This window comes from Pseudonaja textilis, chromosome 1 (assembly GCF_049901715.1).
Source record: "Pseudonaja textilis isolate UNSWEBS1 chromosome 1, rPseTex1.2, whole genome shotgun sequence".
Taxonomy (NCBI): domain Eukaryota; kingdom Metazoa; phylum Chordata; class Lepidosauria; order Squamata; family Elapidae; genus Pseudonaja; species Pseudonaja textilis.
In genome coordinates, this window is record NC_141990.1 from 2,917,476 (window position 1) to 2,942,543 (window position 25,068).

The 25,068-nt window shown below is 43.3% G+C and overlaps 1 protein-coding gene across 3 annotated transcripts in view; it reads left to right on the forward strand.

Annotated features, from left to right (window-relative positions):
• Positions 1-25,068, forward strand: part of ABR (ABR activator of RhoGEF and GTPase) — a 146,019-nt gene that overhangs the window by 95,829 nt on the left and 25,122 nt on the right. For all 3 annotated transcript variants that reach the window (XM_087924469.1, XM_087924473.1, XM_087924479.1), the window contains 2 exons: positions 23,341-23,400; positions 24,898-25,007. In XM_087924469.1, the coding sequence (XP_087780595.1) occupies positions 23,341-23,400; positions 24,898-25,007 (170 nt within the window). The remainder of the gene's footprint in view (positions 1-23,340; positions 23,401-24,897; positions 25,008-25,068) is intronic.

A 25,068-nucleotide genomic window follows, 5' to 3' on the forward strand; every position in this document is an offset into this window, starting at 1 on the left:
AGGATGGAAGGGAAGGAAGGAAGGAAGGAAAGAAGGAAGGAAGGAAGGAAGGAAAGGATGAAGGAAGGAAGGAAGGAAGGAGAAGGGAAGGGAAGGGAAGGAAGGAAGGAAGGAAGGAAAGAAGGAAGGAAGGAAGGAAGGAAGGAAAGGATGAAGGGAAGGAAGGAAGGAAGGAAGGAAGGAGAAGGAAGGGAAGGAAGGAAGGAAGGGAAGGAAAGAAGGAAGGAAGGAAGGAAGGAAGGAAAGGATGGAAGGAAGGAAGGAAGGAAGGAAGGAAGGAGAAGGGAAGGAAGGAAGGAAGGAAGGAAGGAAAGGATGGAAGGAAGGAAGGAAGGAAGGAAGGAAGGAAGGAAGGAAGGAAGGAGAAGGGAAGGAAGGAAGGAAGGAAAGAAGGAAGGAAGGAAGGAAGGAAGGAAGGAAGGAAGGAAGGAAAGGATGGAAGGGAAGGAAGGAAGGAAGGAAGGAAGGAAGGAAAGGATGGAAGGGAAGGAAGGAAGGAAAAGAAGGAAGGATGGAAGGAAAGGAAAGAAGGAAGGAAGGAAGGAAAGGAAAGGAAAGGAAGGAAAAAAGGAAGGGAAGGAAGGAAAAAGAAAGAAAGGAAAGAAAGGAAGGAAAGGATGGATGGATGGAAGGAAGGAAGAAAGGAAGGAAGGAAGGAAAAAGAAGAAGGGAAGGAAGGAAGGAAAAGGAGGAAGGGAAGGGAAAGAAGGAAGGAAGAATAACTGAGTTGGAAGGGATCTTAGAGGTCTTCTAGTCCAACCCCCTGCTCAGACAGAAAAACCCCTGTTGAACAGGAAGGAAGGAAGTTAGGAAGGAAGGAAAGCAGAATAAAAGAGTTGGAAGGGACCTCGGAGGTCATCTAGTCCAAACCCTTACTCAAGAGGAGACTCTATACCATTTCAGACAACTGTCCAATCCCTTCTCGAAAAAAGTTGGCTCGCAACCTTACGGTCTCACAGAGTCGCGTGATCGTCGGGGTGAAAAACTATCCCCAAGTCCCCCCTCTTTTTTTTCTCACGCCGTCGTAACTTCGTAACAGTCACTTCAACGAAGTCGGTGACTGTCTCTAAATTCTCCAACGTTAGCTTTGATATTTCCACATTCACGATCGTGATAAGGTCACTCTCTTATCTCCCTTTCGCTTTTGCTTCGCCCCTGCCTGACCTGACGCGATCTTCCTCCTCGGCGGGGAATCGTTCTGAAATTTTCCCCACGGTTGCCATGCCTTCCTTCTGAAAATTTATCCTCCCCCCACACACACACCTGGGGGCGTGGGGGTGAGAATTCATCTGGCTAAAACCTGCAAAAGTGGAGGCGTCTTGTCGCATCTTAGGGCGGTAATTAATCTTATGGATGGTAATTAATAGCGCTCTCTTCCTTTCCTTCCTCGCTGCAGTTTCATCGCTGCGTCTCTCGTGTGCTTCTTGACAGAGCCGAAGTCGAAATCCAGCTGAATTCGGGCGTTTTGCGATCGAAGGTTGGGGAAGGGTCTCCCAATTCTGGTCAGGGGATGATGGGCCCTGGAGTCCAGGATAGTCCTCGACCTGGGGGTGACCCTCGCTGAGATCGGAGTGTCCGTGGATAAGCAAGGCTTAAGGTGAAAGGGAATCGTAGCGATGTCCTCTTGGCCGTGGTCGTTAAGAGAATCGCGAGGTTGTTTAGCGAATCTGACTTTGCTTATCCGCTGGGGCGGTTGCACATGGTGGCCACGAGACTCTGGGATGTTGAAACCGTCAAAATACCAGAGGCGGTGGCCAAGCACCGACTTAATCACGTGACTATGAGCGTGTTACGATGGTCATAAGTGCGAGGACTGGTTGTAAGTCGCTTTTTCGGTGCTGCTGTAAGTTCAAACGGTTACTAAAGGAATGTTTATAAATCGAGGACTGCCAGGAACTGGCAAGCACCTGACTGGGGAAGGCATATGATTTTGGGGAGCCCATAAAAATTGGATTTTTAAAATTCCTTATGCTTTTTCCACCCAGAGATGCAAGTGTAGGGTCTCCCACTTGGGCAGGGGGTTGGACTAGATGACCTACAAGGCCCCTTCCCACTCTAATTATCTGTTTAACCTGTAGGGGGTTGGACTAGATGACCTACAAGGTCCCTTCCAACTCTGATTATCTGTTTAACCTATAGGGGTTGGACTAGATGACCTACAAGGTCCTTTCCCACTCTAATTATCTGTTTAACCTGTAGGGGGTTGGACTAGATGACCTACAAGGTCCCTTCCAACTCTAATTATCTGTTTAACCTGTAGGGGGTTGGACTAGATGACCTACAAGGTCCCTTCCAACTCTAATTATCTGTTTAACCTATAGGGGGTTGGACTAGATGACCTACAAGGTCCCTTCCAACTCTAATTATCTGTTTAACCTATAGGGGGTTGGACTAGATGACCTACAAGGTCCCTTCCAGCTCTGATTATCTGTTATCTGTTCAACCTGTTTGTGCAAAGAAATTGCATCCATACAATCCACGCCGTCTTGCTTAGGAAGGCAGGTAGTCCTTGACTTACGACCACAATTAAGCCCAAAATTTCCATTGCTAAGCAAGACAATCGTTATCTGAGTTTTGCCTCGCTTTATGACCGTTTTTAAGTGAATCACCGCAGTTGGGAAGTTAGGAACACGGTTGTTAAGCGAATCCGGCTTCCCGTTGAGCTTGCTTGTCGGAAGGTCGCAAAAGGGGATCATGTGACCCTGGGCTGCTGCGACCGTCATAAATACGAGTCAGTTGCGGGTCGTAAGTGTGAAAAACGATCATAAGTCATTTTTTTTTCGGTGTTGTAACTTTGAAGTCGCTTAACAAACTGTTGTAAGTCAAGGACTGCCTGTGTTTTATTTATGTCTTTTCGCTTTTAGGTTACATTTAATCCTTTTAAGATTGTAAGCCATGTAGAGGATGCCTGGGATAAAGCCAATACATTTTACAAAGAAACAAATAAATTATCAAGCACAGGACCACCCTCTCTAAGCAAGGGGGTTGGACTAGAAGACCTCCAAGGTCCCCTTTCAACTCCGTTAGTCTATTTCTCTTTTTTTTCTTTTTTGGTTAAAATACGAAGCGGAAATTCTGTAGATGCATTCCGGGGTTGACAATCTGTTTTCCTCCCTCCCTATTTCATTTTAGACTTCTACATTTTTTATTTTTATCAGCTTAATATATATAATGCCAAAGTGCAAAAGAAAACAGTAGGAAAATAGGGGAGGAAAAAGGGAAGGGAAAAGTATGGAAAAGAAGGGGAAGGGAGGAAGGAAGGAAGGAAGGAAGAAAGAAAGAAAGAAAGAAAGAAAGAAAGAAAGAAAGAAAGAAAGAAAGAAAGAAAGAAAGAAAGAAAGAAAGAAAGAAGAGAGAGAGAAAGGGAGAAAGAAAGAGAGAGAAAGAAAGAAAGAGAAAGTGAGACAGAAAGAGAAAGAAAAAACAGACAGAAAGAAAAAAAGAAAAAGAAAGAGAAAGGAGGGAAAGAAAAAGAAAGACAAAGAAAAAAGGAAAAGAAAGAGAAAGGAGAGAAAGAAAAAGAAAGACAAGAAAGGGAGAGAGAGAAAGAGAAAGAAAGAGACAGAAAAAAAAAAGAAAAAGAGAGAAAGAGAAAGAAAGAAAGAGAGAGAGAGAGAAAGAAAAAGGAAGGAAGGAAGAAAGAAAGAAAGAAAGAAAGAAAGAAAGAAAGAAAGAAAGAAAGAGAAGAGAGAAAGAGAAAGTGAGACAGAAAGAGATAGAAAAAAACAGACAGAAAGAAAAAGAAAAAGAAGGAGAAAGGAGAAAAGACAGAGAAAGACAGAAAGAAAAAAGAAAGAAAGAATGAGGAGAGAGAGAGAAAGAAAAACAGAAAGGAAAGAGACAGAAAGGGAGAGAGAAAAGAGAAAGAAAGAGACAGAAAGAAGAAAGAAAGAGAGAGAGAGAGAGAGAGAGAAAAGAAAGGGAGGAAGGAAGAAAGAAAGAAAAGGCATTGACTTCCGACTCCCTTTGGGTACAGTAGAATAAGATAACAACATCAAATCTCAACTTTTCTAGAACCACAAACCTATTAATCGTTAAAACCCAACATCAAAGTTTCATGCTCCCCTCCCCCCCACCACCTCGAGCACAAAGTCCAGGAGCGGTTTCCAAATATTTAATTTTAGATTTTTTTGGGGGGGGGAGTCCCTGTCCTTGGCTCCAGTGCCCGCATCCTCTCTCTTTGCTGGCCAAAAGATCCAGACAGTCCCATCTGTGCAAAAATTCGAAAATAGCTCCGGAACGATACGCTCCGGAAGGACATTTTTATTTTTCTTACAAAGCAGCATCTGCGAACTGAAGGACTTTTAGTTTGGGCGCTTCCATTTTTCCAAAGGGGGCGAATCCCAAAATTGGGCGCGATTGAATGGACCCGCCGGGCTACGTGAGGCTTTCTCAAAGGGGCACCGTTCACCTTGCCAAACCAAAGAGCGTCGAGTCGAGGTTATGGTTTTCCCCGTCGCAATGCACGGCTGTGAACGTTGGACCGTAAGGAAGGCTGAGCGCCAAAGAATGGAGGCCTTTGACGTCTGGGGCTGGAGGAGAAGACTCCCTTGGTCTTCAAGGCCATGCAGCTGGTCAGTCCTAGAGGAAACCCACCCCTGACTGCTCCTCAGAAGGCCAGATCCTGAAGAGGAAACTCAATGACTTTGGCCACCTCATGAGAAGGAAGATGGATTCGCTGGAGAAGAGCTGAGTGCTGGGAACGATGGATGGCAAACGAAGAAGAAGAAGAAGAAGAAGAAGAAGGAGGAGGAGGAGGAGGAGGAGGAGGAGGAGGCGGCAGAGAAGGAGGGATGGAGTGACGGAAGCAGTCGGTGTGAGCTTGAATGGACTCCAGAAGATGGTAGAGGACAAGAAGTCCTGGAGGAACGTTGTCCATGGGTATCGCGATGGGTCGGACATAATTAAGCAACTAACAACAACACCTTTCCCCCTCTCAATGGAGTGAAGACCCTGGAAAAAGTGCAGAGAAGAGCAACCAGGATGATGAGGGGACTGGAGGCTAAAACACGCGATGAACGGTTGCAGGATCTGGGCCTGGCTGGTCTAGGGAAGAGAAGGACCAGGGGAGACAGGAGAGCAGCCTTCCAATACTTGAGGGGCTACTCCAGAGAAGAGGAAGGGGTCAAGCTATTCTCCAAAGCAAAAGAAAGAATGGAAGAAAGAAAGAAAGAAAGAAAGAAAGAAAGAAGGAAGGAAGGAAGGAAGAAAGAAAGAAAAGAAAGAAAGAAAGAAAGAAAGAAAAGAAAGAAAGAAAGAAAAGAAAGAAAGAAAGGAAGAAAGGAGAGAAAGAAAAGGAAGCAAAGAAAAGAAAGAAAGAAAAGAAAGAAAGAAAGAAAGGAAGAAAGAAAGAAAAAAGAAAGAAAGAAAGGGAAGGAAGGAAGGAAGAAAAGAAAGAAAGAAAGAAAGGAAGGAAGGAAGGAAAAAGAAAGAAAGGGAAGGAAGGAAGAAAGAAAGAAAGAAAGAAAGAAGAAGGAAGGAAGGAAGGAAGGAAGGAAGGAAGGAAGGGAGAGGAAAAAGGAAGGGGAAAAGGAAGAAGAAGAAGAGGAGAGAGAAAAAAGGAAGGAAGGAAGCAAGGAAGAAGAAAGAAGGAAAAGGAAGAAGGAAGGAAAGAAGAAAGAAAGGAAGGAAAGAAAGAAAGAAAGAAAGAAAGGAAGGAAGGAAGGAAGGAAAGGAAAGGAAAGGAAGAAAGGAGAGAGAAAAAGGAAGGGAAGGAAGCAAGGAAGAAGAAAGAAGGAAAGGAAGATGAGAGAAAGGAAAGGGAGGGGAGGAAGAAAACGTACAAACGAACAAACAAATATGAGCCAACCACGGATGGACAGAAGACATGCTCAGTTTAAGGAAAAGGAGGATGGGGTGACATGATAGCATCTTCCAATATCTCAGGGCTTGCGACAAAGAAGAGATGTCAAGAAGATGCTGAGAGTCTAGAAAAAGCGCAGAGAAGAGCAACCAGGAGGATGAGGGGACTGGAGACTAAAACATACAGAGAACGGTTGCAAGAACTGGGCCTGGCTGGTCTAGGGAAGAGAAGGACCAGGGGAGACAGGAGAGCATCTTCCAATATTTGAGGGGCTGCCCCAGAGAGGAGGAAGGGGGTCAAGCTATTCTCCAAAGCACCTGAAAGGCAGGACAAGAAGCAATGAGTGGAAACTCATCAAGGAAAGAAGCAACTTGGAGTTAAGAAGAAACTTCCCGACAGTGAGAACAATGAACCGGTGGAACTACTTGCCACCAGAAGTGATGGGTGCTCCATCGCTGGAGGCTTTTAAGAAGAGACTGGACAGCCCCCTGTCTGACATGATATAGGGCCTCCTGCCTGAGCAGGGGATTGGACTAGAAGACCTCTGTGGGTCCCTTCCTGACTCCGTCACTCTGTTATCCGGTGCTGGAAGACTAATAAATGATGAGTAACGACCTGAGGTGGGAGCATCTTTTAGAAGTAAGGAAAAAAAACAACACACCTTTTTTCACACCCACCAAAGCACAGAAGGAGAGCATCTCTCGGGAAGGCAGGAGGTAGCAACGTGTTCGGGCATGAAACGGCGCACTGGAATTGACGCACCTAGCAATCTTTGGAACAAAGCAGGCTATTTATTTCTTTGCTTAATTAATTTGTTTGGAGGCCCGTCATCCCAAATGATTCTGAGTAGCAGACAGAACGTCAAAGGATAAACAATGAAAGTAAATGCAAACATTAACATAATATACCTGCCTCAGGCATGAAAGCTGACTAGGTGACTTTTGGGCCAATCACCGAGAGAGTTCTAGGACCGCCTTAGGTACAAAATTGGGCTGGGCGACTTTGGGCCAATCCCCAGGAGGTGGTGAGTTCTAATCCCGCCTTCTCTCTCAGCCCCAACCTACCTCAGAGGGTTGTTGTTGTGGGGAAAAGAAGAGGAGTATTAGCTATCTTTGCCGTCTTGAGTTATTCGTAAAAACAATAAAGGTGAGGTATAAATAAGAAAGAAGGAAGAGGAGAGGAAAGGAAGAAAGGAAAGAGAAAGGGAGAAAAAGAAAGAGAGAGAAAGAAAGAAAGAAAGAAAGAAAGAAAGAAAGAAAGAAAGAGGAAAAAGGAACAGAAATAAAAAGGAAAAGAAAGAGAACAGGAAAAAGAAACAGAATGAAAGGGTAAGAACAGAAATAAAAAGGAAAAGAAAGAGAAAAAAGAATGAAATAGTGACAAAGAGTGAAAAAAGAGAGAGAAACAAAGAGAAAGAAACAAAGAGAAAGAAAGGGTAATAACAGAAAAAGAAAGAGAATGAAAGGGTAAGAACAGAATTTAACAGAAAGGAAAGAAAGAGAAAGAAAGGAAGGAAAGAAAGAAAGGGAAAAGAAAGGAAGGAAGGAAAAGAAAAGAAAAACAGAATAAAAGGGTAAGAACAGAATTAAATAGAAAGGAAAGAAAGAAAGAAAGAAAGAAAGAAAGAAAGAAAGAAAGAAAGAAAGAAAGAAAGAAAGAGAGAAAAGAAAAAGAAACAGAATGAAAGGGTAAGAACAGAATTAAATAGAAAGGAAAGGAAGAAAGAAGAAGAAGAAGGAAGGAAGGAAGAAGAAAGAAGGAAAGAAAAGAAAAGAAAAGAAACAGAATGAAAGGGTAAGAACAGAATTAAATAGAAAGGAAAGAAAGAGAAGAAAGGAAGGAAAGAAAGAAAGGGAAAGAAAGGAAGGAAAAGAAAAGAAAAGAAACAGAATAAAAGGGTAAGAACAGAATTAAATAGAAAAGGAAAGAAAGAGAAGAAAGGAAGGAAAGAAAGAAAGGAAAGAAAGAAAGGAAGGAAAAGAAAAGAAAAGAGAAACAGAATTAAAGGGTAAGAACAGAATTAAATAGAAAGGAAGGAAAGAAAGAAAGAAAGAAAGAAAGAAAGAAAGAAAGAAAGAAAGAAAGAAAGAAGAAAAGAAAAGAAACAGAATGAAAGGGTAAGAACAGAATTAAATAGAAAGGAAAGAAAGAGAAGAAAGAAAGGAAGGAAGGAAAAGAAAAGAAAAGAAAAAAAAGAAGAGAAGAGAAGAAAAGAAAAAGAAAAAGAACGAAAAGGCAATGGGTAGAAACTCATCAGTGGGAAATCCAACCTGGAACTGAGGAGAAATTCTCTGCCGGTGAGAACTATTAACCAATGGAACTCTTTGCCACCAGAAGTTGTGGGAGCTCCATCACTGGAGGTTTCCCCAAACAAACTGGATAGTCATTTGACCGGGATTGGTATATAAGTTCTACTGCTGGAGCAGAAGGTAAGACTAGAAGACCTCCCAGGCCCCGTTCCAGCCCTGGGATTTGTTTTGCGCTAAACAACGGAGAACGACTTACGAAGAGGAAGAAAGCACCTCTTCACAGCCACACCTTTGAGCCTTTCTCTTCCATGCCTGGCTGCCTCGAGGGCGACACAGCAGCCCCGGAGCAGCAAAATCCAGATTTCCGGGGCTTTTGCAACCTCTTTGCGACGGAAGGAGCCTCTTCGCTTTCCCTGCCCAGTTTGGAAATTCTTCGTTTTTGCAGCTGCCTGCTTGGCACTGGCTCGCTTGGGGGAGTGCAGGGTGTAGGATGTTGTTGGCCATGGTGTGTTTCCTCTTCTCCTAGTTGCAAACAGCTGGAATGGAGTAAAGGCTGGTTGGAAGAATGGGGGGTGTAGAGAGGCTGGGGGGTGCTTTTTCCCTGAGGGGGGGCTGCAGGCCCAGGACTCTTCAGGGTTGCTGTTGGCTTCACCTGTGGAACTCCAGCCTGCTGGAAGGACTGGAGGACCAGGGAAAAGAGCTCCGGCTTCGCTCCGGTTTCCCTATGGAGAAGGGAAACGGAAGGGGGGAAGGAGGAGGAGGAGGAGAGAGAGTAAACTAGAATAGAAGTTGGAATAAAAAAAGGGGTAAGATAGGATAGGATAGAATAGAGAACGGAACAGAATAGAAATCAGAATAAAATAGAGGACAGGAGAGAATGAAATAGAATAGAAATTGGAATAAAAATGGTTAGGATAGGATGCAGAACAGAACAGAATAGAAATCGGAATAAAATATAGGAGGGGAGAGAAGAAGAGAACAAAATAGAATAGAAAGTGGAATAAAAGATTAGGATAGGATACAGAACAGAAGAGAAGAGAAGAGAACAGAATAGATTAGAAATTGGAATAAAGGAGAGGAGAGGAGAAAGAAAAAAGGGAAGAGAGAACAAAATAGAATAGAAGTTGGAATTAAAAAGGTTAGGATAGGATAGAGAACAGAACAGATCATCAGAGTTGGAAGGGACCTTGTAGGTCATCTAGTCCAACCCGCTGCCCAAGCGGGAGACCCTACACCATTTCTGACCGAGGGCAGACCAGTCACTTCTTGAAAGCCTCCAGGGATGAAGCTCCCACAACTTCTGAAGGCAACTTCTGTTCCATGGGTTGATTATTCTGTCAGAAAATTCCTCCTTATTTCCAGGTTGAATCTCTCCTGGATCCGTTTCCATCCATTATTATTCCTTGTCTGGCCTTCAGGCAGAACAGAACAGAATAGAAATTGGAATAAAATAGAGGAGAGAAGAAGAGAAGAGGACTTGGAATAAAATAGGAGAGGAGAGAAATCGGAATAAAATACGATAGGACAGCAGAGGATTCTGTTCTATTTAATGACCGTTTGAAACTTCGAACGGTCACTAAACGAATGGTGGCAAGTCGAGGACCCCCCCTGCAACCAAAAACAGTGGCTCAGGTTCTTGTCAAAGCCTCCCCCCCTCATTAAGGGACCCCCCCTGTTCTTCCCAATTGGTTTTCAAGTTCTGTTTTGCAGAAAGACGACGTCTCCTTTGGGAGGACAAAAAAAAGGGATTTGTTTTGTTTTGCAGGAAGCCTAGATCAGTCAGTGACTACACACAGCACACACACACACACACACACACACACGCATAGCTCACACACACACACGGAAAGACACACACACACACACACAGATTCCCTGGCTCACAGCTGTCCCCATTTCTCTCTGCAAACCAAGTATCCTCTCCAGATGTACCGATCCGTTGTTTCGTCGGCCGTCTGGGAAAGGAAACCCATAATGGGGAGAATGGGATCCCCCCTGAGGCCACAGGTCTCCTCGGGGGGGGCAGGGGGGGCATAGGGTCTGACAGGTGCCCGGCCGTACAATTTAGGGGGTGTCCGAACCTTGAGAACAGCCCCGGGAACTGCCCGTGAACATGCTTCATTGGAGAATCCGATTTATAACACACCGGGGGGGGGCGGCGGGGGGACAGGATCACAGGTATATTAGTAGGATTTGATTGCTTATTTCTACCCTATGACTGTCATTAAGTGTTGTACCTGATGATTCTGGACTCTTGAGGAATGTATCTTTTCTTTTTATGTACACTGAGAGCACTTGCACCAAGACAAATTCCTTGTGTGTCCAGTCATACTTTGCCAATAAAGAATTCTATTCTATTCTATTTTCTATTCTATTTACTATTCTATTCTATTCTTTATTCTGATATTCTATTCTGTTCTATTCTGTTATCATTCTATTCTATTCTATATTCTGTTCGATTCTATTCTATTCTATTTTATATTCTGTTCTGTTCTATTCTATTCCATTCCATTCCATTCTCTTCTCTTCTCTATCCTGTTCCATCTTCATTCTATTTAAATTCTATTTCTATATCCTTCTATTCTATTCTATTGTCCCTATGACTGTCATTAAGTGTTGCACCTGATGCTTCTTGACTCTTTGACGGATGTCTCTTTTCTTTTATGTGCACTGAGAGCATTTGCACCAAGACAAATTCCTTGTGTGTCCAATCGCCCTATGGCCAATAAAGAATTCTATTCTATTCTATTCTATTCTATTCTATTCTATTCTATTCTATTCTATTCTATTCTATTCTATTCTATTATTCTATTCTATTCTAATCTATTCTAATTTCAATTCTATTCTATTCTGATTTCTATTCTATTCTATTCTATTCTATTCTATTCTATTCTAATCTATTCTATTCTAATTTCTATTCTATTCTATACTAATTTCTATTCTATTCTATTCTCTATCCTGTTCCATCTCATCCTATTTAAATTCTATTCCTATGTCCTTCTATTCTATTCTATTGTCCCCCATGACTATCATTAAGTGTTGGACCTGATGATTCTTGACCCTTGACGAATGTCTCTTTTCTTTTATGTGCACTGAGAGCATTTGCACCAAGACAAATTCCTTGGGTGTCCAGCCACACTTGGCCAATGAAAGGAATTCTATTCCATTCTGTGAATTACATGCGCCAGAGTTGGCTACGTTTAGGTTAGTGCCGGCATGTTGCTCCTAATAAATCTTTTGAGTTTTTTTTAAAGCTTGGCTCGAGGCTCATCATTTAATCAGGGCAGTTGTGGAACCCTGACCTATTCGAGGGTTCTGGCTCAGGTTGCGTAGAAGAAATAAAAATTGAGGTCCAAACAGCGGTAAGGAAAGAAGAAATGGTTTATTCCTAACAGCAAGGAATTCACCCTTAGCGGCCGTTGCAGGGAAATGGGGCACGCGACATACTTAAATAGGGGAGTCTGAGGAAGTTTACTCTACGTGCTGATATTAGGGGTGACACTTGAGAGGTGTGTGTGTGTGTGTGTGTGTGTGTGTGTAGGTCACCTACGATGTTCATATTTGGGAACATGCAGTTCCGCTGGGAGACCTAATTGAATTAACTCCGTTTGTGTTGACAGACCTTATCCTTTGATATGTGGATTAGGTCTGGGTAATTTGTTTGGGGTTTTGAAGGAAGTTTGGATCGAACTAAGGAGAAATTTCCTGACAGTTAGAACAACTAACCAGTGGAACTAGTTACCTCCAGAAGTTGGGAGTGCTCCCACACTGGAAGTTTTTAAAAAGATGTTGGATAACCATTTGTCTGAAGTAGTGCAGGGTTTCCTGCCTCGGGTAGGTGGTTGGTCTAGAAGACCTCCGAGGTCCCTTCCAACTCTTATTCTGTTCTGTTCTGTTCTGTTCTCTGTCAAGATTGTCCCCGTTTGCTCTTTTTACTGGATTAATCTAGTTTCAGCTCATCTAGGATGTTTATTATTTTGAACGTGCAGTTCTGTGGGAGGACTAATTGAATAAACTCCATTTGTGTTGACAGACCTTATCCTTTGATATGTGGATTAGGTCTGGGTAACTTGTTTTGGGTTTTGAGGAGGTTTGAGTCAAACTAAGGAGACATTTCCTGAATGTAAGGACAATTAATCAGTGGAACTGCCTGCCTCCAGAAGTTGTAAATGCTGCAACGCTGGAAGTTTTTAAAAAGAAGAAATTGGGTCACCATTTGTCTGAAGTGGTGTAGGGTTTCCTGCCTAAGCAGGGGGTTGGACTAGAAGACCTCCAAGGTCCCTTCCAACTCTGCTATTCTATTCTATTCTAATTTCTATACTATTCTAAAATTCTATTCTAATTTCTATTCTATTCTATTCTATTCTATTCTAATTTCTATACTATTCTATTCTACTTTCAAATTCTATTCTAAAATTCTATTCTATTCTGTTCTGTTCTATTCTATTCTATTCTGTTCTAAAATTCTATTCTATTCTATTCTATTCTGATTTCTATTCTATTCTGATTTCTATTCTATTCTATTCTGATTTCTATTCTATTCTGTTCTATTCTATTCTATTCTATTCTAAAATTCTATTCTATTCTATTCTATTCTGGTTTCTATTCTATTCTGATTTCTATTCTATTCTATTCTGATTTCTATTCTGTTCTATTCTATTCTATTCTGATTTCTATTCTATTCTGATTTCTCATTCTGTTCTATTCTATTCTATTCTAAAATTCTATTCTATTCTATTCTATTCTGATTTCTATTCTATTCTGATTTCTATTCTATTCTATTCTGATTTCTATTCTGTTCTGTTCTATTCTATTCTAAAATTCTATTCTATTCTAATTTCTATACTATACTATTCTATTCTATTTTCAAATTCTATTCTAAAATTCTATGTTATGTTATGCTATTCTATTCTATTCTATTCTATAGATTTTCCCCGTTTGCTCTTTTTACTGGATTAATCTAGCTTCAGCTCATCTAGGATGTTTATTACTGTGAACATGCAGTTCTGTGGGAGAACTAACTGAATAAACTCCATTTGTGTTGACAGTCCTTATCCTTTGATATGTGGATTAGGTCTGGGTAAGTTGTTTGGGGTTTTGAGGAAGTTTGAGTCAAAGATCTTTCCCCATTTGCTCTTTTTACTGGATTAATCTAGTTGCAGCTCACGAACATGCATTTCCACGGGAGAATTGATTGAATAAACTCTGTTCGTGTTTACCAACCTTATCCTTTGATATGTGGATTGGGTCTGGGGAACTTGTTTGGGGTTTTGAGAACGTTTGAGTCAAACATCTTCTCTTGTTTTGCTGGATTAATTTAGCTTCAGCTCATCCTCAGTTATCACCTCTTGGAGACGCTGGTTTTCAGTCCAACATGGATTTTTTAAAGGTTTTATAACGATATAAAGAATAAAATATATTTTGATATAAAACTTTTCCCAGGGGGGAACCCCAGCAGCTTAAAAATATGTTCCTGGAGGTTAAGCCAGGATGACTTTCCAGGACATCTAAGAATCCCAGAAAGGAACAGATCGAGCCTGGAGGTGGATAGAAGAAAACATCTGTTTTTGGACGTCAAGAGTCCAGATGTTGCCTTTTGGCGTGTCCAGGACCGAGCGCCGGATGTTCTGTTTTCGGGATCCATGGTGGCAATTTCTTTCTTTTGTTTATTTTTATTTTCTTTCTTTCTTTTTCATTTTTCTTTTAAAAATTATTCAAAACATTAAAATACGAACTCAAAAAAAAAAAAAGGAAATAGAAAACTAGGCAAGGCTACACAGAGGGAAAAATATGCATAAAAAGTAAAAGGTATATATATAAATTGCTTACCCTAGTTGAATACAGATAAAACTATTTCAGAACTAATAATAATTCTGCCCCGGGCAATGCAGGCATACAATCTATACATTTCTACAAATTGTTGTAGAAGGGCAACTTACCAAGTTTGCAGAGGATACGAAGCTGGCAGGAATAGCCAACACCCAAGAAGATAGGCTCAAGATCCAGAGGGATCTGGACAGACTCGAACACTGGGCCATATCTAAAAAAATGAAATTCAATGTAGAGAAAAGTGAAATCCTACACTCAGGCAAGAAAAACCCAAAGGACACCTATAATAGACTGGGTGAAACCAGGCTCAATAGCAGGAACTGGGAGGGGGATCTCGGAGTCTTAGTGGACAACCAGCTAAATAGGAGCCAATGTTGTGCAGCAGCAGCCAAAAAAGCCAATGCAATCCTAAGTTGCGTTAACAGAGGGATACAATTGAGATCAAGGGAGGTACTAATACCACTCTATAAAGCCTTAGTAAGGCCACACCTAGAGTACTGCACCCAGTTTTGGTCACCACACTATAAAAAAGAGGTTGTGACACTAGAAAAAGTGCAGAGAAGAGCAACCAGGATGAATAGGATAAAACATACATTGCGGGAACTGGGCCTGGCTAGTCGAGGGAAAAGAAGGACCAGGGGAGACAGGAGAGCAGCCTTCCAATATTTGAGGGGCTGCCCCAGAGAGGAGGAAGGTGGGGTCAAGCTATTCTCCAAGGAACCTTTGAAGGCCAGACAAGGAATAACGGATGGAAACTGACCAAGGAGAGATTCAACCTGGAAATGAGGAGAAACTTTTAACAGTGAGAGCAATCCACCCATGGAACAGAAGTTGCCTTTGGAAGTTGTGGGAGCTTCATCCCTGGAGGCTTTCAAGAAGAGATTGGATTGCCCTTGGTCAGAAATGGTGTAGGGTCTCCTGCTTGGGCGGGGGGTTGGGCTAGATGACCTACAAGGTCCCTTCCAACTCTGATGATCTGTTATCTCTTTCTGATTTCTTCCATTTCCACTGCCACCTGTCTCATTTCAACAATTCCAGGTGGCTTTATGATTCGAAATTAACGCAATGATATTAAAATGATAAAAATATTTTGTTTCATGTTTTTGAAAGGTTGAACATTGACTGCAGGTACACAATGGTAATGCAATATTGGGTTTTTTAAAAAAATTCAATTATATAGAATAGGAAGGATGTGAGTTTGTAGTTTTCTGATGCATGATGTCCACTGAAGATGGCATTTAATTTCATTGTATGAGGAGCAAGCATGATAAAGAGAATTAAATTAAATTAAATTGGGACCACAATATCTTAGAAAATCTGTTTTTGGAGTTGTGCAAATGGGTTGTGTGGGTCAGCTTTGACAATGTGCGAAATAGTGCCCTGCACCAAACAAACCACGGTTAACCGTAACCAGGTTTCGGAGGTGGTAGGAATGCTCCTTCCCTGAAGTTGCAGGGGCGTTGTGTGCGTGCTTTATCCTCGGCAGTGATGTTGTGGGTCCATGTTGTTGTGTCTTGAAATGTTGATGCCAAACCATGCCAAGGTGCGAAGAGTTTCTCCCAGCCTTTGAGGAGGGTTGTGGGGGGGGAAGGATGCACTAAACCTCTGAGCATGTGCAGAAGGCGGATCCCCGGTCATTTACCTCCAGAAGTTGTGAATGCTCCAACACTGGAAGTTTTTAAGAAGAGGTTGGATAACCTTTTGTCTGAAGTGGTGTATGGTTTCCTGTCTAGGCAGGGGGTTGGACTAGAAGACCTCTAAGGTCTCTTCCAACTCTTGTTATTCTATTCTATTCTATTTCTATTCCATTCCATTCTACAGTATATTCCATTCTATTCTCTATTCTGCATTCTATTCCTATTCTATTCTATTCTATTCTATCCTATCTTATTTCTATTTCTATTCCATTCCATTCTGCAGTATATTCTATTCTATTCTATTCTATTCTATTCTATTCTATTCTATTCTATTCTATTCTATTCTATTCTATTCCATTCCATTCCATTCCATTCCATTCCATTCCATTCCATTCCTTTCCTATTCCTATTCTATTCCTATTCTATTCCTATTCCTATTCTATTCCTATCCCTATCCTATCCTATCCTATCCTATCCTATCCTATCCTATCCTATCCTATCCTATCCTATCCTATCCTATCCCATCCCTTTCTATTCCATTCTATTCTATTTCTATTTCTATTCTATTTGACAAGAACCCCCAGAATCTGGGATGCCTTCCTGCCCTCTGGCCTCCAGATGTGCCCGGGCGACCCTTCTCGCTCTCCGCATCTGGTTAGTTGGTGCCGATAGTCCTCAACTTACGACCGCGATTGGAAACGACACCTTCAGGGTTCTTTTAAGCAACGGGGCACTTAAGAAAGGCGCCTGATGTTTTGCATTTTGCTTTGGGGCGGTTGTTAAGTGAATCGCTCATTTGCTAAGCGAATCTGGCTTCCCGCCCCCCTTAACAGATAAAATAACAGATAGTCAGAGTTGGAAGGGACCTTGTAGGTCATCTAGCCCAGCCCCCTTGTTGGAAGCCGGCTGGGGAGATTTGGAAAGGGGCAATCATGACACATACGCACACACACGATGCTGCAGTCGTCGTAAATGTGAGTCGGTTGCCGAGTGTCCAGATCGCGATTGTGTGGCCCGCAGGCTCACTTTTGAGGGTCGTAAGTGCGAGGACTGGTTCCTCAGTTGCTTTTTTTGTAGTGACCTCAAACCGTCGTTTAATGGATGGCCATAAAGCGAGGACTACCTTAGGTTACAGCAGACTTACAACAGTTCATTTAACAGATTTCAGATAATCAGAGTTGGAAGGGACCTTGTAGGTCATCTAGTCCAACCCCCTGCGACCGAAGTTACAACAGCGCTGGAAAAAAAAGGGACTTACGACCCGATTTTTTTTTCATGACCATTGCAAGCATCCCCCCTGGTCACAGGTGGATGTTTGGCATTTGGTTCCTATTTATGACGGTCGCAGCCCCCCTACCCCCCCCTCCCCGCCCCCGCCCCATGCTTTTCAAACTGGGGATGAAGCGGGTGGTCCCTCAAGCCAGGATGCGGGCCTAAGCCCCACTCTAACCAGGTTTTAATCAGGCTACCTTCCTCCGAGCTTTGTCCTCTCGTTCCAGACGGCAATTTGGGAGATTTTGTTGTAAGGCCCTGGAAAAGGGGGGGAGAAGCTGCACATGGGATTTGTGGTGGCTGGGAAACAACGAAAGGTGTGGGGCAGCCAGCCTGGGGTGCAGGGGCCGTGCTGCAAACCACCCCCCACCCCCCCAAAAGAAGAAATAATCCATTGTTTGTTGCAGAGGCCCAGCTGGCAAAAAGGCAACAGCTGTCTTGCGCACTCCTAAAGGCACATAATCCAGGGTGTTGTAACATACCAGCTGTGCAGTGGAAAAGCGGATTCTGCATTCTGGGCAATTCGGGTTAAAACCCCAGTGCTTATTTTGGTGCTTCAAGTGCAGCTATAATCCTTGAGGGGGGAGCGGGGGGCGACACGTGTGTTTGTGTGTGTGTGTGTGTGAGAGAGAGTGAGAGAGAGAGAGAGAGAGACAAAGAAACAGAGACAGAGAGATTGAGAGAGAAAGGAGAAAGAGAGAGACAGACAGAAAGATAGAAAAGAGAGAGATGGAGAGAGACAGAGAGAGACAGAAAGAGAGAAAAAGAGAGATTGAGAGAGGGAGAAAAAGAGAGAGAGAGAGAGAGAGAAGAGAGATTGAGAGAAAGAGAGAGATTGAGAGAGAGAGAGAGACAGACAGAAAGAAAGATAGAAAAGAGAGATTGAGAGAGACAGAGACAGGAAGAGAGAGAAAAAGAGAGATTGAGAGAAAGAGAGAGATCGAGAGAGAGAGAGAGACAGACAGACAGAAAGATAGAAAAGAGAGAAATTGAGAGAGAGACAGGAAGAGAGAGAGAAAGAGAGATTGAAAGAGAGAAAGAGAAAAAGAGAGATTGAGAGAGATTGACAGAGACAGGAAGAGAGAAAAAGAGAGATTGAAAGAGAGAGAAAGAGAAAGAGATTGAGAGAGAGAGAAAGAGAGATTGAGAGAGAGAGAAAGAGAGAGAGAAAGAGAAGAGAAAGAGAGATTGAGAGAGAAAGGAGAGAGACAGACAGACAGAAAGATAGAAAAGAGAGAAGAGAGACGAGAGAGACAGAAAGAGAGAGAAAAAGAGAGATTGAGAGAGAGAGAGAGAGAGAATTGAGAGAGAGTCCATGAGGGAAGCCGGATTTACTTAATGAACATGTTCCTCACATAAGAACCGCAGTGATTCATTGAACAACAGTGCCAAGGAAGGTCGTAAAACAGGGCAAAAGTCACCTAATGGCTGGCTCGCTTAGCAACGGAAATGTTGGGCTCCGCTGTGGTCGTACCTCAAGGATTTACGTGCAAAGGCCGTTCTCTAAGCACTTTTTAATCCAGTTTGTTTTGGCGCTTTGGTTAAACAAGGAAGGGGCTCTCCGTTGGGAAAGTGCGATTGTCTCTGGGGGGACTACAGCACCCATCATCTCTGTCCACGGCGGCTGGGCGGGAATCAATGGGAGCTGTCGCCCGAAGCCTTTGGAAACAAGCAGATAGTAGAAGGACTTTGGGCCTGCGGAGAGTTTGGGCTTGGATGTGAAAGTCAAAGAATTGGCTTCAACCAAATCACTAGAGATTGTCCTTGACTTGGAAAAGTCCTGTGTCTGAAATGGTATGTCCTGCCTGAGCAGGGGGTTGGACTAGAAGACCTCCAAAGTCCCTTCCAGCTCTCCTCTCCTCCATTCCTATTCCTATTTTTCAAAGCCCTTGAATGCAGGAAAAGAAACAACGGATGGAAACTTACCAAGGAGAGAAGCCACCTGGAATTAAGGAGAAACTTCCTAAGAGTGAGGACAATGAACCGATGGAACAGCTGGCCACTAGAAGTTGTAGGGGCTCCAACATTGGAGATTTCTAAGAAGAGATTCGACAGCCATTTGTCTGAAATGGTGTTGGGTCTCCTGCCTGAGCAGAGGGTTGGACTAGAAGACCTCACGGGTCCCTTCCTTCTATTCTATTCTATTCTATTCTATTCTATTCTATTCTCTATTCTATTCTATTCCTTTATTCTATTCTATTCTCAATAAAGATTCTATTCTATTCTATTTTATTCTATTCTAATTTCTATTCTATTCTAATTTCTATTCTATTCTATTTCTATTCTATTCTAATTTCTATTCTATTCTAATTTCTATTCTGTTCTATTCTACATTCCAATATTCTATTCTATTCTATTCTAATTTCTATTCTATTCTAATTTCTATTCTATTCTATTTCTAATTTCTATTCTATTCTACATTCCAATATTCTATTCTATTCTATTCTATTCTAATTTCTATTCTATTCCCATTCCTTTTCTCCAAAGCACCTGAAGGCAGGACCAGAAGCAACAGGTGGAAACTAACCAAGGAGAGAAGCAATTAAATTGGAATTAAGGAGGAATTTCCTGACAGAACAACTAACCAGTGGAACTGCTTGCCACCAGAAGTTGTGGGGGCTTCCATCACGGGAGGTTTTTTAGGAAGAGATTTGGACGGCCCTTTGTGTGAGATGGTATAGGATCTCCTGCCTGAGCAGGGGGTTGGACTAGACGACCTTCGAGGTCCCTTCTCAAGTCTGTTAATTCTGCATTCCTGCTGGATCTCCTTGTCCTTCGGGTCTGTCCTCAGGAGACTAACCCAAAATGTTGGCCTGGTCCTCCTTCAAAGCAGGCCCCGAGGAGGCTTTCCAGGAATAGCCTCGCCAGCTCTCCTCGGGGAGGGGACCGTCAGCCGTCCTCAGGGCCGTGGGGACATCGTGGCCTTTGGGGGTTTATTTTTGGAGCTTTCTCCAAAATACTCCCAACTGAGAACCTTTTTGAGGCGTCTCGGGGCGTGGGGACCTGGCCTTTGGGGGTTTTTTTGGGCTTTCTCTTCTCCAAACTCCTTTCTTGGAGGCCTTAGCGGTTTTTGCCGTCCTTAAGACAGAATATCCTCGGAGCACCAGCTTGGAGAAGGCAGGAGGGGATCCGCTCTAGGCTTCAAAGATTGGAGGGAGGGGGTCTTCCTGCAGCTTGAATTTAGGCAGTCCTCGACTTACAACCGTGCATCTAGCGATCAAAGTGACAACAGCACTGGGGGAAAACCGTGATTTACGACCATATTCCCACACTTAAGGCCCGTTGCGGGCATCCCTGTTGTCACACGTGATCCAAATTCAGGCGCTTGGCATCTGAGCTGACTTCCTATTTATGACGATCTGGGGACACGTGATTCCCCCCCATTTGCGACCTTTGGACGAGGAGAGTCCACGGGGGTGCCAGATTCACTTAACAACCTGTGTGTCAGGGTTTGTTGTGGTTAGCCGGCAGCAGGTGAGCGGATGGCTGAGGAGAGCGAGGACTCAGATGAGGGGCCAGGACCATTCGGGAGTGGACTGCTTCCTTCGGAGATTGTGGGGGCTGGCAGCAGCCATGAGGAGGTTCCCGAGGAGCCTGTGCCAAGTGCGCATGCATGCGCACAGGGCTGCTCGCAGGAAAGAGCAGCTGCAGCAGCACAGGCGACTCGGGAGTAAGGCTGCAAGGTCATGGCCCCTCCTTCAAGGAGATAAAAGCCAGCTGTGAATCGGACGTTCTTTGCAGGAAGCAAAGACGTTTTGAAACTCGAGCCTCGTGGACATTACAGTATCTTAATTTGGTATTTGAAGACTCTTGTGTTGTGAAATATTTGTTGTCTGTGATTTTTGGTAATCTCTCACAGTATTGGCAAGGTTCGTGTTGATCAAAGTGAATTAGTTTGCAGCAGCCTTTTAACCGGGGATTCGTAAGAATCATTAAAAGGTTTCTGTTCCCTTTGGTTCATGTTTGTTTTATTGGAAAAGGGTTTGGGTCAGCTTGTTAGGAATAACATAGGTTACCTAACGTAGTTTGGGTAAAATAATATATATATAAACTATGATAGTAAGTTTAAGTGTGTGTCACTTAAAACTGCAAAGCATGTAATTTTGGGTGCGGTTGTGAACCACCAGAAGAGGGAGCAAGAGAACCTGACGATTTGCTGACGATTCCTGACTATTACTGGTTTGATGGATTGATGGTTTGTTAACTGCGTGTTTCCCTACTGCTGAGTTGCTGAAGGAAGAAAGGAGGTTTGACTTCTTCATATCTCTACTGCGAGGAGATATATTCCTGGACTGATATTTGTAAGTTTACTGACCTCTCTTTTTTTTCGACACTGGAATTTGCAACTGAATAATCCCCGGACGGACTGAATTAGTGAATGATATATGGACCGTTTGACTATGCTATAACTCTTACTGGAATAAACTATTTAACTAGCACAGTGTATCTGTTTTACTGAGTGTAAGTTACAAAAAACATTTATCTCACATATTTTGCCTGCCTGCCTGACTGCCGTGCAGATTCTGCTAGGGTGTATCCCTAACACAGCTGATGACTGCCAGCCTGTCCTGGCCCCATCTCTGCCTCGAACGCAGAGCCCTCGTCCGAGCCTTCCTCGGCCTCCAGGACTGGCCCGGGCTCCTCCCCAGCCTCCTCGCTACCGTCCGATTCAGCCGCCAGTTCTGGCAGCCACCTGCAGGCCACAACACTCCTTAAATTGGATCCCTCTTTCCTAAGACAACACCGCAGGGGTGGAGGGTGGAGTTTAGTTCTGCCATGTGATACAAGAATTCCTTGACTTACACCCGTTCGTTTTACTGACCGTCCGAAGTTACAGCGGTGCTGGAAAAAAAAGGGACTGAACGGACGTTTTTCGCGCTTGCAACCGTCGCATCGTTCCCAAGGAACATGGGATCAAAATTTGGCTACCGACTTGTGTTTACGACGGTCGCAACATTCCCGGGGTCACGCGATCCCCTTTGGTGACTTGCTGACGAGCCAAGTCCATGGGGAAGCCGGATTCACTTAACAGCCGTGTGACTCACTTAATAACAGCAGTGATTCCCTTAACAACGGTGGCGAGAAAGGGTTGTAAAATGGGCCAAAGCTCAACCATGTGACTCACTTAATAACGGTCTCACTTAGCAACAGGAGTTTTGGTCTCGATTGGGGTCGTATGTCCAAAACAGGGGTAGTCCTCGACTTACGACGACCATTGAGCCCCAATTGTTTTGGGGGGCAATGGGACGGGGGTGTGGTGTTTCCAAACGGAGGCAAAAAAAATGGGGCTTTTGTGTACAAGAATTGTGTCTTTCAGATGTGTACAGGAGGTCCTCGACTTAGTGACCACGATTGAGCCCAAAATTTCCATTCTTAAGTGGGACAGTCATTAAATGAGTTTTAATCCCATTTTGTGACCTTATCTTGCCACGGTTGTTAAATCACGGCAGTTGTTAAGTGAGCCACACGGTATATGCCCAGGTGCTTCCAACTTTAGAATTTGCATTTACAAGAAGCCACTTCACTTATTCAAACATAGCTGTCCTATATATCGAGTTAGGGAAACCTGTTCTGCAATGAATTATCACATGAATTTTATTTTCAGATCATCTAAATTGTAACTCAGTATATTAAGATGATAAGAGGAGAGGAGAAAGGGGAAGAGAGAACGAGAAAGAGAGAGAGTGAGAAAGAGAAGATTGGAAGGGAGGGGAAGAGAGGGAGAAGAGAAGAAGAGAAGAGAAGATGATGGGGGAAGAGAGGAGGAGAGAGAAGATGGGAGGAGAGGGGAAGAGAAGAGAAGAGAAGAGAAGAGGTGATGGGAGAGGAGAGGAAAGGTGAAAGGAGGGAAGGAAAGGAGAAGATGATAGAATGGGATGAAGAGAAGAGGAGGATGAGGAAAGGAAGGGAGAGGAGAAGATAGATAACTTAGTGTCACATTTTTTTTGCTGTAAACACACCGGCCCAGATTAAAAATGAAATTCTGTGGCTTGCAGAAATTTTAGTTAGACTGTTGGTTTTTTTAAAGAAGCGTTTTAAAGCTTTTATTTACGCTCCTTCTGTTGGCATTTTTTTTTTTGGTCTTTTATTTGCAAAAAGGTCAGAAACAAGAACGAGTAACCAGGGGTCTAATTTTCTTCCTATTTTTTTCTCTTTTCTTTTCTTTCTTTCTTTCTTTCTTTCCTTCCTTCCTTCCTTTCTTTCTTTTTTTTGTTTCTTTCTTTCTTCCTTCCTTCCTTCCTTCCTTCCTTTTTCTTTCTTTCTTTCTTTCTTTCTTTCTTTCTTTCTTTCTTTCTTTCTTTCTTTCTTTCTTCCTTCCTTCCTTCCTTCCTTCCTTCCTTTTTCTTTCTTTCTTTCTTTCTTTCTTTCTTTCTTTCTTTCTTTCTTTCTTTCTTTCTTTCTTTCTTTCCTTCCTTCCTTCCTTCCTTCCTTCCTTCCTTCCTTCCTTCCTTCCTTCCTTTCTTTCTTTCTTTCTTTCTTTCTTTCTTTCTTTCTTTCTTTCTTTCTTTCTTTCTTTCTTTCTTTCTTTTCTTTCTTTCTTTCTTTGCAGCTGGATCCCCAGACGGTGCAGACCAAGAACTGGCAGGTGGATGTGATTGAGATGAACGGGGTAAGTCAGTCAGATGGGGAGCTGGTCACCCCATTTCCGTTTTCCCCATCCCTTCCTGGAGAGCCTCCCCCTTCCCTCCAGACGACACCAAACTGGCAGGAACAGCCAACACTCCGGAAGATAAAGGCTTAAGATACAGAAGGATCTGGACAGACTTGAACGTTGGGCGCTGTCTAACAAAATGACATTTAGTGGTGAAAAAAGGAAGGTATCTGCACTTAGGTAAGAAAATCCAAATGCACAGGTACCGAATAAATGGTACCTGGCTCAATAGTAGTAACTGAGAGAGGGATCTCAGAGTCCAGATGGACCACCATTGAAATAGGAGCCAGCCGTGTGCAGTCAAAAATGCCAACACAGTTCAAGGCTGCATCAACAGAGGGATAGAATTAAAATCAGGTGAAGTGTTAACACCCCTTTGTAAGGCCTTGGTAGGGACACACTTGGAATAATGGATCCAGTTTTGGTCACCATAGTTTAAAAAAGACGTGGAGACTCTGGAAAGAGTGCAGAGAAGAGCAACCAGGATGATGAGGGGACTGGAAGCTAAAACATACAATGAATGGTTGCAGGAACTGGGCATGACTAGGCTAGGCTTGTCTGTCTGTCTGTCAGTCTATCTATCTATCTCTCTATCCATCCATCCATCCGTCTATCCATCCATCTATCTCTGTGTGCCTGTCCCCTGTCTGTCTGTCTGTCTGTCTGTCCGTCCTGTCTGTCTGTCTGTCTGTCCGTCCGTCCGTCCATCCATCCATCCATCCATCCATCTATCTATCTCTGTGTGATGTCCCCTGTCTATCTATCTATCCATCCATCTATAGGGGGGACTGGAGGCTAAGACATACGATGGACGGTTGCAGGAACTGGGCCTGGCTAGTTTAGTCTGTCTGTCTGTCCGTCTGTCTATCATCTGTCATATCTATCTATCTATCTATCTATCTATCTATCATCTGTCCGTCCATCCATCCATCCTTAGTAAGGCCACACCTAGAGTCCTGCATCCAGTTTTGATCACAACACTATAAAAAGATGATTTAGGGGACTGGAGGCTCAAACATACGATGAATGGTTGCAGGAACTGGGCCTGGCTAGTCTAGGGAAGAGAAGGACCAGGGGAGACAGGATAATGGTCTTCTAATATTTGAGGGGCTGCCACAGAGAGGAGGAGAGAGGGGGGTCAAGCTATTCTCCAAGGCACCTGAAGGCCAGACAAGGAAGAATGGATGGAAACTGAACAAGGAGAGATTCAACCTGGAAATAAGGAGAAACTTTCTGATAGTGAGAGCAATTAATCAGGGGAGCAACTTGTCTCACGAAGTTGTAAATGCTCCAACCCTGGAAGTTTCAAAGAAGATATTGGACAACCATTTGTCTGAAGGGGTGTAGTCAAGGTCCCCCCCATAACCAGGAACACTTTGCTTTTTTTTGCCTGATATTTTGCAACCTGTGATTTCCTGATCTGTCTATTTCGTTTTGTTTTGTTTTTCTTTCCAGGTGAAAGTCGAATTTTCCATGAAATTCACAAGCCGGGATATGAGCCTAAAGAGAACCCCCTCGAAAAAGCAGACGGGGGTCTTCGGAGTCAAAATCAGCGTGGTCACCAAGTAGGTTGGGCTGGTGGGCTTAGAAGCTGAGCAAGGGAAATGCATAACGTGTGTGTGATGT